The sequence below is a fragment of the Castanea sativa genome, chromosome 9 (genome assembly GCF_040712315.1).
Source record: "Castanea sativa cultivar Marrone di Chiusa Pesio chromosome 9, ASM4071231v1".
NCBI classification, from domain to species: domain Eukaryota; kingdom Viridiplantae; phylum Streptophyta; class Magnoliopsida; order Fagales; family Fagaceae; genus Castanea; species Castanea sativa.
Window position 1 is genome coordinate 3,495,885 of NC_134021.1, and position 15,648 is coordinate 3,511,532.

General features: G+C 36.5%; 1 protein-coding gene across 5 annotated transcripts in view; it reads left to right on the top strand.

Moving 5' to 3' along the window:
* The window catches only part of LOC142609561 (putative LRR receptor-like serine/threonine-protein kinase At1g67720), a 33,940-nt gene extending 18,292 nt beyond the window's left edge, over positions 1 to 15,648 (top strand). The window contains exons 1-15 of one of the 5 annotated variants that reach the window (XM_075781177.1): positions 591 to 751; positions 3,864 to 4,395; positions 4,662 to 5,167; positions 5,258 to 5,390; positions 5,530 to 5,601; positions 5,716 to 5,784; positions 5,864 to 5,935; positions 6,146 to 6,214; positions 12,293 to 12,447; positions 12,535 to 12,776; positions 13,283 to 13,409; positions 13,489 to 13,545; positions 13,632 to 13,818; positions 14,499 to 14,634; positions 14,957 to 15,648. In XM_075781177.1, coding sequence (XP_075637292.1) covers positions 3,944 to 4,395; positions 4,662 to 5,167; positions 5,258 to 5,390; positions 5,530 to 5,601; positions 5,716 to 5,784; positions 5,864 to 5,935; positions 6,146 to 6,214; positions 12,293 to 12,447; positions 12,535 to 12,776; positions 13,283 to 13,409; positions 13,489 to 13,545; positions 13,632 to 13,818; positions 14,499 to 14,634; positions 14,957 to 15,292 — 2,613 coding nt within the window. In that variant the 5' untranslated portion in view covers positions 591 to 751; positions 3,864 to 3,943 and the 3' untranslated portion in view covers positions 15,293 to 15,648. Of the gene's footprint in view, positions 1 to 590; positions 752 to 2,132; positions 2,685 to 3,863; positions 4,396 to 4,661; positions 5,168 to 5,257; positions 5,391 to 5,529; positions 5,602 to 5,715; positions 5,785 to 5,863; positions 5,936 to 6,145; positions 6,215 to 12,292; positions 12,777 to 13,282; positions 13,410 to 13,488; positions 13,546 to 13,631; positions 13,819 to 14,498; positions 14,635 to 14,956 lie in introns of those variants that run through there. The other 4 variants (XM_075781178.1, XM_075781174.1, XM_075781172.1 and 1 more) reach the window with 4 other exon arrangements.

The window sequence follows — 15,648 nt, forward strand, 5'->3', positions numbered from 1 at the left end:
GGAAGTTCCGACGAGCCCGAACGGAGGCAGCTACGACGAGAGCGGCGATCAGAGCCCGCGCTCCAACGTTCGCGAGCAGGACCGGTTTTCCAAGAATGCGTCTCCGAGTTCATCAGCTTCATCACCAGCGAGTAATCACACCGATCGTACTTTTTGTTCTCAGTGTTTTTGTGTGTGTTTGATTAATTGGAGGTTGAATAAATGTGTAGGGCTAGCGATAAGTGCCAGAGAGAGAAGAGGAAGACTATTAATGGAGATGATTTGCTTTGGGCTATGGCTACTCTAGGGTTTGAAGACTACATCGATCCGCTCAAGATTTACCTCGCCAGATATTGAGAGGTCAGGTCAAATTTCATTGAAAATTTGGGCTTTTTAACAATGAAAATGAAATTTTTATCCTTCATTACTTCTTTAATCTTTTTGTTGTGTAAATTTTGACTGACTGAATTTTCTTTGTTTCCTTGTTTTCTGGTTTTCTCTTGGTGCTGATGTAGATGGAGGTATGTTATATTTATCTTCTTCTTTTTTTGATTTTTGATTTTTGATTTTTTATTGATGTGGCTGGTTATTAGAATTTCCCATTTTTTGATGTGTTTGGGTTTATTGTTTTCATTGTTGTAAGAGTGATTGGGTTTTGAATATTGGGGTTTTGCAAATTATGGGATTTGATTGATAGGGTGACACCAAGGGATCAGCAAAGGGTGGAGAATCATCTGCTAAGAAAGATGTTCAGCCAAGTCCAAATGCTCAGGTGATGATTTGTGGCTTTGTATGTGCTTAATTTTTATGTGTGAAAGATGTTCACCACATCTTATGGCATAGAATTATAATAAATGATCCATCATGAGGTCCAGAACATCGAATAATTGTATACTATGAAATATGAAATGGATTTTATCTTCTAAAATTTTATAATGCTTTCTCACCTAATATATTCGTTTTTATTTGGGTGCATTCGATAATTATTTTGGTCATAGATCTTATGTTGACAGTGCTAGAACGTCTGTAGTATCACACTATACTCGTTGTTTAAAAATTAAAATAGGAACTTTTGACTAGTGTATAAGTCATGTGACTCCCACGTTTTGGCATTTATTACTTCCAAGCTATCCCTTGTGATGGTGTATATGCATGAATGTTGTTGTGTCCATCTACATCACAGTATGTTTATTAAGGGACCATTAACTGAAATGTCATTAATTATTTTTAGAAAAATTGAAACGACGGTTGGGTTCAGTAGGAGTTGGTCAAGGATAAAATAAATCTTCATGTCAATTTCAAAGCATATACTCCGATTCATACAAGATTTTCTTGAGTCAGATGCCTTTCAGATTTTTTTCTCAAAAAAAAAAAAAAGCCTTTCAGATTTCAAAATCTTATCCATAAAATGCATTAATTTTTGTGTGGCAATAACTAAGTCTTCCCACTTCCCTAGTCAACGTGAGAAAGATGTTGTAATTTGTATGCAATTATTGTTACATATAATACTGAGGATTTAATTAAAACATTTTTTATAAAATACTATATTTTTAAACTTTACATTCTTTAAATGCACTTATCTATCCAAAAAAAAAGTCTTTAGATACACTGTTTTTGTTAACTTTCCTAATTCAAATGTACACTAATATATGCTAAAACCCAACAGTATCGTGAAGTCATCAATATCTACAAGGGCGTGGAGGATAAAACAGTAGTAGTTATTCACTGTATTAAAAGATTCAAAATCAATAAAAACTTATCAACTCAATTATGAAACAAATTGAAATTCTTATCAATTAAAAAAATACAATGAAAACTAATATGTATAAATATTACTCCTATAATATTATGACTAAAAAAAGAAAGAAATGAAGGAAACAATGAAAGTGGTGATGTGATGTAAACGGCCGGTGCAAAACTACTGGTGGTAGCCCACATTAGTATAATCCGAATCTCATTGTTACACAAACACATTAGGGCCCGTTTGGTATGTGTGTTTAAACAATTGTTTTAAGTTTTTTTTGGAAATACTTATGGGTGAAAAAGTGTATAAAAATACGTGTAATGTTGTTTAAAAATTGAAAACATGTGTTTAAGTTGATGTACCAAACATGCCCTTAATCTCTACTAACTTCGAGGCCACAAGAGTGACCACTTTTGTGAGTCCTCATTTGCCAACCCCTTCTCTTTCCCAAATGAAACTGCCTGTGACTGTGACTGTGACTGTGACTGTGACTGTGACCCAACAATAGTCCAAAACCAAGACTCCCTACTCACTCGCAAACACTCTCTCTCTCTCTTAGACTCTTTCTTCTTTCTCTCACCAAATCATTCTTTCAATTCCAAAGATCAAACGCACACACACACTCTCTCTGTCTCACACTTATCCAGCAAAACCAACATACATTCTATAATCTCTAACTTAAAAACAATTAAAAAATGAATCAATTCTGTTTTCATTTTCTTAAAAAATATTGTTACTGACTCTGTATTACTAGTTGGCTTCACCATTTTCCTTGTTACTTTATAGCTGTAGCACAGAGTGGCTTTTCTTTGCTCTCTTCCTTTTTGCACCATTTCTATGGTTATCAACCTCTTGGTTTAGCTTTTTTTCACACCCATCATGGAGATTAAGCCTCTCCTATTATCTTTCTTCTTCTGCTTCATTCTTTTTCTCTTGGATGCCTCCAAAGCTCAGATGCCAGGTACCCTCTCTCTCACTCTATAACTTTCTCTTATGTATATTTCTAACATTAATTTTTTTTTTTTTTTAAATTGGTTTGAATTACTCTGATCTTTTTACTGCCCTGTACATGAATTCTAATCTTGCTTCAACTGTCAATTTGATATCTGTCATTTTTTTTTTAATTATAAAGTAATATTTTTTAAGAAAATTTTTCACTTGGGTGTGACTGTCGCTAATGGAGATGAACAATTGGAAGGGAAAGTTACAATCTTTACAGCCCTAGTCCAAGGAACTAACAAAAAAAAAAAATGATGAACTGGGAAATTTTAGAGCAAAGAAAAACACTAAAACAGTGACTTTTTTTTCATTGTTTTGACTTTTGTGGTGGATACAATAAATGATGGAAAATAAGGAATTTAAACCATAATAAGTCTTAATTGAAAGGTAAACACTTTAAACCCTGTGCTTAAACAGCTCCCTCAAAAGTCAAGAACATTTCAACTTTACTGTAGTAATTACATTAATATGGTTTCCTTAATAACCTACAACAACCTAAAACTTTGACCTTTTTAGGTAGTCTTGTAAGATTTGAATTGCATTAAAATATCACATCTTTTATTAATTTTTTTGCCAATTAAGTTGATATGAATATTCTGCATGCTTAGAAGTGAGTTATGAATTGAATTTATGAGTCACTTTTTTGGAATATTGTGGGAAGTTTGAATGTTTGATCAATCCGGTTTGGGTGGTTGAATATGTCCAAGTCCTGTAAATTATCAAGTAAATCAATAAGTTAAGATCCTAATCCATTTCCGTTGAACTTTAGAATAATTTGCAATGCGCATATATATATATATGTGTGTGTATATGTGTGTGCGTGTGTGTGCTAACTTTGTATGCCACTATTACAATGGATGAGTTTTTTTGCTATACGAGATTTATTTCAAGACAACATTGATGCCGCTCCTATTTCTGTTCTTTTAATGCATCTTTGTTGATAATTGCATAAGGTTGTCCCAATTAGGTGATTTTTATACTCACTGAATTGGCTTTTAGATTTTGCCTGTCATGTGATAATTACATTTGTTAGAGAATAACAGGTCCTCATAGAGTTTTCCTTGTAAAAACTTCATGTAGGAGTTTGGAATCACTTTTCTTCTACATTAATGTTTCTAACAGATTTTGTCTTTTGACTCAGGTTTTGTTAGTTTTGACTGTGGAGGCAAAGAGAATTTCACGGACGAAATTGGTCTCGAGTGGACTCCTGACATTAAACTGATGTATGGAGAAACAGCTGGTATATCTGTTGCAAATGAGACACGCAGGCAATACCAGACCCTGAGACACTTCCCTGCAGATTCCAGGAAGTATTGTTACACGCTTAATGTCATAAGTAGGTCTAGGTACCTTCTGAGAGCAACATTCTTGTATGGTAACTTTGACAACAACAATGTTTATCCAAAATTTGACATTTCCCTTGGGGTGACTTACTGGTCCACAATAGTCATTTTGGATGCTAGTACTGTAGAGGTCCGAGAGCTAATATTCCTGGCTTTAAGTCCTACTATCAGTGTGTGCTTATCCAATGCTACAACTGGGCAGCCATTTATATCTACTCTTGAGCTCCGACAATTTAATGGTTCAATCTACTACACAGATTTTGAGGAGCTGTATTACCTCAGTGTCTCTGCAAGGATAAACTTTGGTGCAGATAGCGAAGCTCCAGTTAGGTATGCTTAGAATATTTGGTTAGAAGTGCCTAACAGCCTGCTATTTTGAATACATGGTTATCTGAACGCATTTTAAAATAAATAATATACACGAAACAGTATGAGAAGAAAACATTAAGTTACTAAAGCTATTGTCACACACATAGATGCTGAACACCCTATTAAGGGAATTTTGAGGTAGGAGAGGGTTAGTAGCTACACATTTATTATTTGAAGTTTTTTCCATATTATGAGAAGATCTGATGACTGTATCTTTGTTATTCTAGGTATCCTGATGACCCCTTTGATAGAATATGGGAGTCAGACTCTTTGAAGAGAGCAAATTACCTTGTTGATGTTGCTGCTGGAACTGAAAAGGTGTCAACCCGAAAGCCAATTTATGTAAACAGTAAAGAGGTACCACCTCAAAAAGTGATGCAGACAGCTGTAGAAGGCACAAATGGGTCATTAACTTACCGGTTAAATTTGGATGGTTTTCCTGGTTTTGGATGGGCAGTCACCTACTTTGCAGAAATTGAAGATTTGGGTCCAGATGAGACTAGAAAATTTAGACTAGTCCTTCCAGGCTATTCTGATTTAAGCAAGGCTGTAGTCAATATTGAAGAGAATGCTCAGGGAAAATATCGTCTTTATGAGCCTGGATTTACGAACTTATCCCTTCCCTTTGTATTATATTTTAGATTTGGAAAAACATCTGATTCTATAAGGGGGCCTCTTTTGAATGCTATGGAGATAAATAGGTATCTGGAGAAAAATGATGGTTCTTTAGATGGTAAGCATAACAATGGTTCCTTGAATATACACAGTATGGTTTTTTTGCTCTTGAGCATTGTTCTTTACCATGAACTTCCATGAGTTGCAGGAGTGTCTATTGCAAAAATAGTTTCATATTACTCATCATCTGATTGGGCACAAGAAGGTGGTGACCCATGTCTACCAGTTCCATGGTCATGGGTGCAGTGTAACTCGGATCCACAACCAAAAATTGTTGAAATGTAAACTTTTAGGCCTTTTTGAGGTTTTATCTCATCAATACCTAATTAGTTTTTTCTTTGTTTAAAGTTAGTCCCATACATAGATGAATACAGATGTCACTGATCTAACCTCAATTACTCTGTCCCTGGTGTTTGGCAGTACATTGTCTGGAAAGAACTTGACAGGGAATATCCCTTCGGACTTTGCAAAGTTGACAGGTTTAGTTGAGTTGTAAGTTTGGTACCACATTTCCATTTTTCTGGAGGGTGATAATTGGTTTCCATGATTAGTTCCACTAGTATTGATGACCCTTGAATCATCATAATCCATGTCTTTTGGTTGCAGGTGGCTTGATAATAATTCATTGAGTGGTCCAATACCTGATTTTACTGGATGCGTAGACTTGAAAATCATGTAATCTATCATAAATTTTTTCTCTTTATCATGGGTTTTAATAATAAATTTAGCTAACCACAATCTTTATCTTGTATAGTCATCTCGAGAACAATCAGTTGATGGGTGAGCTGCCTTCCTCTTTGATGAACCTACCAAATTTGAGGGAATTGTAAGTTATCACGATTTCTATATTGGTTTATTTAATGCCTTCCAATTTCAAAGATTCTTTACCTTAAGTTGATGCATTAGAAATTATATATGTTATCATAGATCGTAAGATATACTCCATATTTGTATTAATTCTCATTTATTTTAAGTAAGTGTTGTCATTCTGTTTGAGCTGAAGATCTTATATACTTCATGCATCTGGTGGTTGCAGGTATGTGCAAAACAATATGTTGTCAGGAACTGTGCCATCGGGTCTTCTCAATAAAAACTTGATTTTGAAGTGAGTGTGACTTTTTGCAATTAAAATTGGGATTCTATAAATTGTGACATGTTATGAAAGGAGAATATTATTGACATGCGCACATATTAAAAAAAAATTTAATCTTAAAATATATGACCGCATTGCTTTGGAAATGGTAGCATATAATTTTTAACTAAGTTCTCTAGAAAATGAAAATGGTCTTTGGAACATGAAAATGATACAGTTTAAACCAAACAAGGTCACAATTGCAGTCAAATGGGTTTTGTTAGCATGGTTTTAGACTGAGAGGTCTAGATTTGTTTAGATTTTTTAGCAAGACTTTGCTTATGGATGGCCACATAAGTAATTATGGAAGTAATAAGGAATTAGATGTCATTTTAAGCTAGTTTTGTCTAAGAGGGATACCCATTTGTTGAACTACTTTTAACTTTTCCTCCTCTTTAAAAGTTTGTTGTTTTGGAGAAGATATCATTGCTTTCAACCAAATGGATAATGATAGGACTCGATTTTTGTATATTTCTTCTTAGCTGAAGATAACATTGTCTCTATGTTTCTAACTGTGGAAACTAAATCAACTTTGAAGCCACTGCCTCATAGTTCTGTGTTTAGATAAAAACATAGCTATATTCAGTTTATGTATTTTACTCCACAGTATGGTTTAGATATGTTTTTGCATGCCAAAATGTTGACTTGAGATCATATTTTCAGATTCAATATGAATGTTGATATCTACATCCTGGCTCCTCCAATGCCTTTTTGTTCATCTTGTTATTTATTGGCTTCTTTGCTGTCCCCTTTTTTTTGGGAGGGGGGGGAGGGGGTGGGGGGTTCTTTGTATGTGTCCGTCACTCCTATAAAGGGTGGTGATGCAGGATGGGTAGAAAATAGAGATAAGATGAAAAGAAAGAGAAAATCCCTACCTCGAATTTACTTGAAAACCTTAGGCTACAGAACCTAAGGGTGCTTGGAATGGCCAACAAGAAGAAAAACATTCTCTAATCAGAAAATTCATATTCAAATTGTACAGCCTCAAATTCTTCCTGGAGCCTCTTTTTATTAGGCTTCATGGATTACATTAAGCCACAATTACATCCCATAAAATCCTCAACAACATTAAAGATCAAATTCTAAATTAAAATTCAAAAATAAAACCTAATATCTCAAAGAAAATCTAAAATAATTGATTTTGAAATAGTTTTGGTGCTCCTTGCATCATACTCCCCTGGTTGGAGAAAACTTGATCCCAAGTTTTGAAGTGCTTGAGGATAAGACTGCTTGTACTTGGGAATTTCAAAAACTCTTGAAGTACATCCAACTTCGCTTAGAACAAAGAAGCCTTTTGTTCCACCATATTAAATATGTCTAGAATGATAGAAGCAATCGGTGGAGTAAATGATACAACCTTATCTTGCTCTATAGTAAACACCGTCATACCAAACTTTCCACTTCATCCATAATGTACATCCTCTAAAATCTCTCTCTCTAGCTGAATTTTTGCCTCATCAAATTATTACTCTCCAACAAATTGAATCAGGTCTACTGCATATGGTTTTGGCTGTATTAAGTGTACATTTGTTGGAGCTTGTATTTCTTTTTTGGCACAAAATTTTGGTGCCTCAACAATATTGTCCCTCGTGTGAAGCTTTACCCTCAAGATTATTGGGTAGTTTTTGGGTGGAAGCCATTATTTTGTCAAATCGGGCATTATTCCTTGCAGTTTTGTGAGCTAGGTCCTGGATGGCCTTCAGCATGTCTTCCAATGATAATGGGTGGACTTAGGGCTAGAAACTGTATGAATACTCATCTCATCTTTTTCAAATTGTGCCATATAGCCAGTAAGTCTATTCCATTCACTCAAATAGTCTAATTGTTTCTTTGGTCTACAAAGTAAGCTTGGTAGGATTTAGGCAAGCATTTCTTTTGATATGATTAGAGGACATATATTTTGCATAGTTTTTCTTTCATTTCTTCCCAATTGGTTCTGGGGGGGTTGTCCCTTCTAAAGCGAAGGTTTTCAATATTGTGCCAATAGTCCATAGGTGAACATATCAGTTTCATCTTGGCAAACTGAACCTTTTTTGCATTTGACAAACCTACTTGTTTCAAAAATGATCCATCTCATGTAACCATTTAGTGAAGATCCGTGGGTCTTGTCAACCATCAAATATTGGTGCTTTTAATAATACTGGTTCATTAAATAATTATTACAAAATTTTTAGTTGGGCTAATAAACTAAAACAATTGGAAATCAAATACAAAGTGCAACAGAGAGTACCCAATAGACTGTGGCGTGTCTGCTTGAGTAGTGGTGGTACAACTGTTCCAGTGAAGCTGGAGGAAGGTCACAACAGGTGATGGAAGCTGTGATGGTCTGCAGTGATGTGACAGGTGCTCAGATGGCGACTATGAGTTGCAGTAGTGGTTGTTTGGTGTTTCCCGGCGTAATTGGTGGGTTGCCAATACATAGAGTCAAGAGTGTGGTTCTTTGATGGCGACTAAACTGGCCTCCGGTGCTTGGGTGGTGAAGGAAGAGTGGATTTGGGTTGTGGGTTTGAGTGGAAGATCTCGATTTGGTTTTCTGTGGTATTTTGAGTATGGGTGTACCTATATGGTCAACTGTTGTGGGTGAGTGCATTGAAGGAGGTTTTGGCTAAGAGTCTTGTAGTGATGGGTTTTTCAGGGATGGTGGTGGGGTTCTCCCGCATTGGTTTAGTAACTGCAACTGGATGAGGGAGACCTTTTGGCAGAGGCCACACTGGGCTATGGGTTGGAATTGAGGGAATCTAGGCGTGGAGTTGTAGTTGAGTGGACTTTGGGTGGTTGATATGAGTGACATGATTCTTTAAGATTGAGAAGTTTGGATGGATGGTGGATGGGCTCTAAAATTGATTTATGACTGTGGTCTGTTGATTGGATTGAGGTTACTCTTAACACTAAATTTGATGCAAGACAGGGTAAGAAAAAATACAAAGGAAAAGAAAGAGAAAATAGTGGAAATCCTAAACTTCACCGCCTAGAATTTGAGTGAAAACCTTACACTTCACCACCAAAGGGTACTTGGATTAAACACCAAGCAAGAACAACGTTCTTTAATCAGAAAAGTACTATTCAAATTGTATTGTCTCAAACTATTCCTAGAGCCTTTTTAATAGGCTTTAGGGATTACATTAACCTACAATTGCATCCCATAAAATCCTCAATAACATTAAAAGCCAAATTCAAAAATACAATAAAACTAGTCCAAAATTCAAATATAAAGTATGGTGTCTCAAACGAAATCTGAAATAAAGATTTTTGAAATAATTTTGGTGTTCCTTGCATGTGCTTGTCAATCCAACCAAGGGATGCCCATGAGGGCTGCCTTGGCCCATGGGGGGCTGCCTTGGCCTTTGCTGTGTGCCCATGGGGGCTGCCTTGGCCTTGGCTGTTGCTTGCGCTCAAATTTGGATTGATTTCCAAAAAAATGAGGATTTTTTGGAAAAGGAGGTTATTTCCCCTAGGGGCATGTTAGCATTCACGCCACGCTACATCGCCCCACATCATCCCGCACTTCGGCAAAATTGGCCGAATGGGGAGCCCACAGGCCAATGCGAGGAGCACACAGATGCTGAGGCACGCCGTGAGGCGCATGCTGCCTGCCACGATTGTAGCAACGATGTCTCCACGGGCATAACTACAGCCTGGGCTTGGGCCGCCGCCGCCGCAATCTGCATCGATCCACATCTCGAGTCGATTGGCGGACCGGCTGTTGGCATTCCTCATCCGACCTAGGAGGTTGAGGATATAAGATTTGGACCAAGAAGGAGGCCAAAATTAAAGGTGGATTGATGATTAGATCAGCGAAGGCATGAAAAGTGGATGGAGATCTTTGTAAGAGAGTGACACTTGTGATAAGAGCACCCTTAAGGTATTGTAAAATGCATTTGACAGCTTGAAAATGAGTTGTAGCCAAAGCATGCAAGGCAGACTTGGTTGACCAGGTTGCACCAGTTAGGGTTGGTGAGTGTCAAATATTACAAGGTGCCAACAATGTTTTTGTAGAGTAGGATTAGGTAAGAGAAAACCATTGGATAAAGCTATTTTTGGTCCAGAAACAACTGGAGTGGTAGAAGGATATTAGAGCATATTTATTTTGTGCCAAAGAAAGGTCATGAGAGGAATGAGATGCCTAAATTCCTAGGAAGAAGTGAATGTCCCTAATTAGACCTAGTGAATTTAGTGCCAAGAGATGCTGACAAAGTTGGTGAGCATAGAATGATTGGCTCCTATAAGGATGATATCATCAGCATAGAGAAGGAGAATAAGGGAGCTATTGGAGAGTGTAAGACAAACATGGAACTATGCAAGACTGATGAAACCATATCGGATCAAAAGGAAATAAACGGTCAAACCAAGCTTGGGAGGCTTGACACATACCAATGATACCATAAATAGGCTTAAGTCAACAAACATGTGTAAGATGACTAGCATGAACAAAACTAAGAGCTTGTTGCATGTAAACTTCTTCATTAAGGACATTATGAAGGAAAGTATTAGTAACATCAAGTTGATGAATGGGCTAGTGGATGGTAATGGAGATAGAGAGGATAGTATGAATGAAGTGGGCTTAACGATAGTACTAAATGTATTAGAAAAATCAACATTGGGGTGTTGATACAAACCTTTTGCCACAACTTGTATTTTACATTGTTCAATAGTGCCATCACTATCGCTAAGGGAGAGTTTGAGGTGTCAGTTGTAGAGGTATCAATGGTGGGGAGGTGAAATGTAGAAGGTTGAGATGAAGGTTTTGTAGAGCATGATGAGGTGGTAGCAACAGAAGTGGGAAGAGTGGTGGTAGAGCAGATGGGTGGAGGTGAAATGGTAAAAGAAATGATGGAAGGATGTGGTGGTGAAGAGGTAGGGGTAGACATCTTAATTATCATTCAAAAGCACATGGTGAGAGATATAATCACAACCTATTTGAGAATCAAGACACTGATAGCCTTTGTGGATGGTGTTATACCCAAGAAAGGCTCAAGCCAAGGATTTGGGGCTAAGTTTGTCTTTTCTGTATTCACACAAACGTGGAAAACAATCAGTTAAATACTTGAAGGATTGAGAAATCTAGGGAAAATGCAAAAAGAAATTCAGCAAGAGAGAGGTGGTTAAGGATTTTGCTGGGAAGCTGATGAGGCAAGCGGTGGGAAAGGCTCCAAGCCTGTATTTCATTGGCATTTGTTCTTATGGGAGATCAAGGAACCATCCAATTCAACCCACATTCTAAATATGGCTGAAATGTTGTGTAAGGGTAGATTCATGGTGTTTGATGTAGAGGAAGCTGCCATTGGTAATTGATGTGGAATTGAAGTTATTTTATAGAAGCTTGATAGATGATCATAAAGACTCTGATACCATGAATAGATTGAAGAGTGGTGTTTTGTTTGGTGAAATACTTGATGCCTAATAATGTGCATTCAGCACATGTAAGTGTTGATCTCATGATATGCCTAATTACATTAATGGGTCTCACCTAACCTTAAGATACATACAAATAAAGGTGATAAATTACCAGTTTTCCCAAAAGTTTAAGCTTTTAGAAATTTGTGAATTTAATCATTTAAATAATTCTATTATTCTAACACTCCTCATGTGTGGGCCTAGACTCTCCCTAAATAAGTGGGGCCCAACATGTGGGATTTTACTTTTTAAATGGGAGGTAGAGTGGAGATAAGATTTAAACTCAAGACCACCTACTTTGATACCAATATAAACTACCACTTGTCTCAAAAGCTTAAATTGTTAGCAAAAAATGTGGATTTAATCATATAACCATTATTCTAACAAAATGATACAAGATTAATGTTAGAACAAAGATTTAAATTAAATCCTTAAAACATTAGCTTTGACTTTTTCTTTATTGGTTTGAATGGTGCCCTTGTTTGAAGAGTTCATCCTTTGATTGTAGGCTTCTGTTATTAATAAGTTTATAGATTTAGTTCTTTTTGGTTTTTATAAATTAATGCGTTGTATCATATGCATATATGTGTGTATTATACCTTGATTCTAGCTCTACCATTGATTTGAACCCTTACATTCTACTTTGATTCTCCTCAGCTACTCTGGGAACATAAATCTTCGAGAAGGGAGAAAAAGTGGGAGCCACATTAATATAATTATTGGGTTATCAGTTGGGGCTGGTGTTCTATTAATAGCTACTATTGCCTCATGCCTATTTATGAGCAAAGGGAAGAAAAGGTATTTTGAGCAAGGTATGAAGCTTGAGAAATCTTCACATTTATCTTGTTTTTATAAAAAATTACAGTTGGTTCAACAAACTTGTTTTGATTTTGTTATAGACCAACTTGACCATTCCCCGCCTGTTCAAAGACTAGTATCTTCCAAGAGCAAAGCGCACACAGAAGCTGCGTATTGCTTCACTTTCTCTGAAATTGAAGATTCTACAAGAAAATTTGAAAAGAAGATTGGTTCTGGAGGATTTGGAGTTGTATATTATGGGAAACTGAAAGATGGAAAAGAAATTGCAGTCAAAGTTCTAACCAGTAATTCCTTCCAAGGAAAGCGAGAATTTTCAAACGAGGTAAGTTATCATATTGTTTGAACCTCTTTCTACATTCTGATATTGTAGCCACATTATCTTGGCCTATTTATAAACTGGTGACGGTTCCTTTATTACTTTTTCTATGTCAAATTTTAAATATAAACTAGTGGCATGGGACTGTTACAAATTTGGTCATTGAACTGGAAATAAACTGAGTGGAAAGAAGGGAAAGCCCTATCCCATTCTTTTTTCTACAGAATTTTGTTCCCTGTCCAGAATTTATTCCAACTTTGTCGCTTGTAATTTTATCTAAATCACCTTGTTTTTGCTTCTTTTTCTTTGCAAATTCTCTTTTGACAAATTTGGTGAAACTGGGAGATTTGAAACTTCTATATCTTCCATTATAGTCTTTCTTGAAGTTAAAAGTGTCGATTAATGAAATTGTTTCTCTATTCTTAATAAGTCCTATTGCATTTGGTGGGATTATATGTGCTAGACACTAAAAACTAGTTCTTACGATTTTCAAATTGTTGAATTTGATCCAGGTGACTCTTCTTTCAAGGATACATCACAGGAACCTGGTACAGTTTCTTGGCTATTGCCAGGAAGGAGAGAGATGTATGCTTGTTTATGAGTTCATGCATAATGGAACTCTCAAGGAACATCTTTATGGTAAGCTCACGTGTTTCTAAATGAAGCAATATTATTGTGAAAGCTCAACCATGCATAATATTTCAAGGCCCATTAACAGGTCACAAAAGTATTAATTGGTTCAAGCGACTTCAAATTGCCGAGGATGCTGCAAAAGGTTTTTAAGCTAACTTATACTGCTGACAGAAACCTCTCCTCTATAAGCGTGTTGAAATTGATTCATGTATTTTCATACTTGTTTAGGGATTGAATACCTTCACACAGGCTGTGTTCCAGCCATTATTCATAGGGACTTGAAAAGCAGCAATATTCTTCTTGACAAACACATGAGAGCAAAGGTTTCAGATTTTGGTCTTTCAAAACTTGCAGTAGATGGAGCCTCTCAGGTCTCAAGCACAGTTCGGGGCACTGTAGGTTATCTGGATCCCGTGTAAGGCTTTTCTCTGTCATGCTTAAAATATGGTGTTCTTCTCATGATCAAGTAAAGCATAATTTCTGTTGCTTTAAACACATGTTGCTTCTGGTGTTGACTTGTCATTTAAGTATGAAATGGGTGCCTTTATTTTCTTTTTGGTGAAACTTTCTATTTCTTTTTGCTTACTACAAGTAGGCCAGGGATGGGGGGTGGGTTTGAATCTAGAAGTGCCACTGAGCCACAAGGGGGAGGGTTCAAATCCAATTGTGCTGCTAAGACACAAGGCTCTTGGCTGGTGAAACTTCCTATTGATTACTCATTTGTATGACCTTTGACAAGAGCCTATACTTATAAACAGACAAACAAACGAATAGGGGTAGGTTGTAACTGTGGACAAAGTTGTGGTCTCTAAGGATTCATAAACACGTGCTGCTGCAGGTTTAGCTGTTTGGGGCCATTATCACCCCTTGTTGTATTTCTTTCTTTTCTTTTCCTTTTTGAACTAATTTGTCAATACAAATATTGTCTTAAACCAAAATACGTAGCAATCCCTGTAACAAACCCTTCTTGTTTGGGAGGGGTGGCTTCACCTGTTGCATCATACACTTTCTTACATCAATCGGCTACCATAGTGTATTAGATCATATCGAGATGATTTTCTTTTTCTTTTTTTGGGTGTTTCTCATGATATGCAGGTATTATATCTCACAGCAGTTGACAGACAAGAGTGATGTCTATAGTTTTGGTGTCATTCTTCTTGAGCTGATATCTGGTCATGAAGCAATATCTAATGAAAGCTTTGGTGTTAATTGCCGTAACATAGGTCAGTGGGTAAGCGTGGTTTTTCTGGTGAGGCTGGCATTGGGACTTATAATAGAATTAAATCCATCCCTTAACTAATCATTTTTTATTGAGCAAATAAAAGTAGTTGTCGCTTTTATAGATGCATTTTACTTTTCAACATGCAAATCTTATTTCAGGTTTCTCTTCTCAATTTTTTGTCTTGTTTCTGGGAAAGGTTTAAATCATTGATATAATTAAGCTACCTGGTTGGTGAAAAGCATGGATCATTGATACAAATTGTTTAATATAGAAGTGAAATGATTCACTACTCTCCTTTTATTACATGAATTAACTAATGATTGTTTCACAGGCAAAGTTGCATATTGAGAGTGGGGACATTCAAGGAATCATCGATCCCTCACTACACGAAGAATTTGACATCCAATCAATATGGAAGATAGCAGAGAAGGCTCTGATGTGTGTCCAACCTCACGGACATATGAGACCGTCAATTTCAGAAGTTCTTAAGGAGATTCAAGATGCAATCACAATAGAAAGGGAAGCAGCAGTGGCTGCAAGAGAGGGAAATTCAGATGTGTCAAGGACTTCTATTCATTCTTCCTTGAATCAGGGTTCCATGGATTCAGGTGGTACTGACAATTGCGTATCATTTGATGAATCCATTGCACGGCCTGCTGCACGATAGTTCTCCTCATTCATGTACAAACACAAAATGGCTTCTCTTTCTGGTGGGAAAAAAATTCTGATTCTTTGTTACAGCATGCTCACAATTTTCTTCCCCAACAACCCCAAAAAAGAAAAAAAAAAAAAAATCCCTTTGATGTGAATTTGTAAGTTTTGAACTTGAAATCACATTCCCTAATGCTGTAGACTGTAGAGTGGTTTTTCGAGTGTGAATATCTTAGTTCTGGTAAAAGGTTCTACTTTTCAGGGATTAGTCTATCAATATCCAAATATGCAACTCATGAGTAATGAGCCATGAATTCTCTGGTTTAGTTATTGAATGCAGTTGACTAACATAGACACCACATTCCACAACCA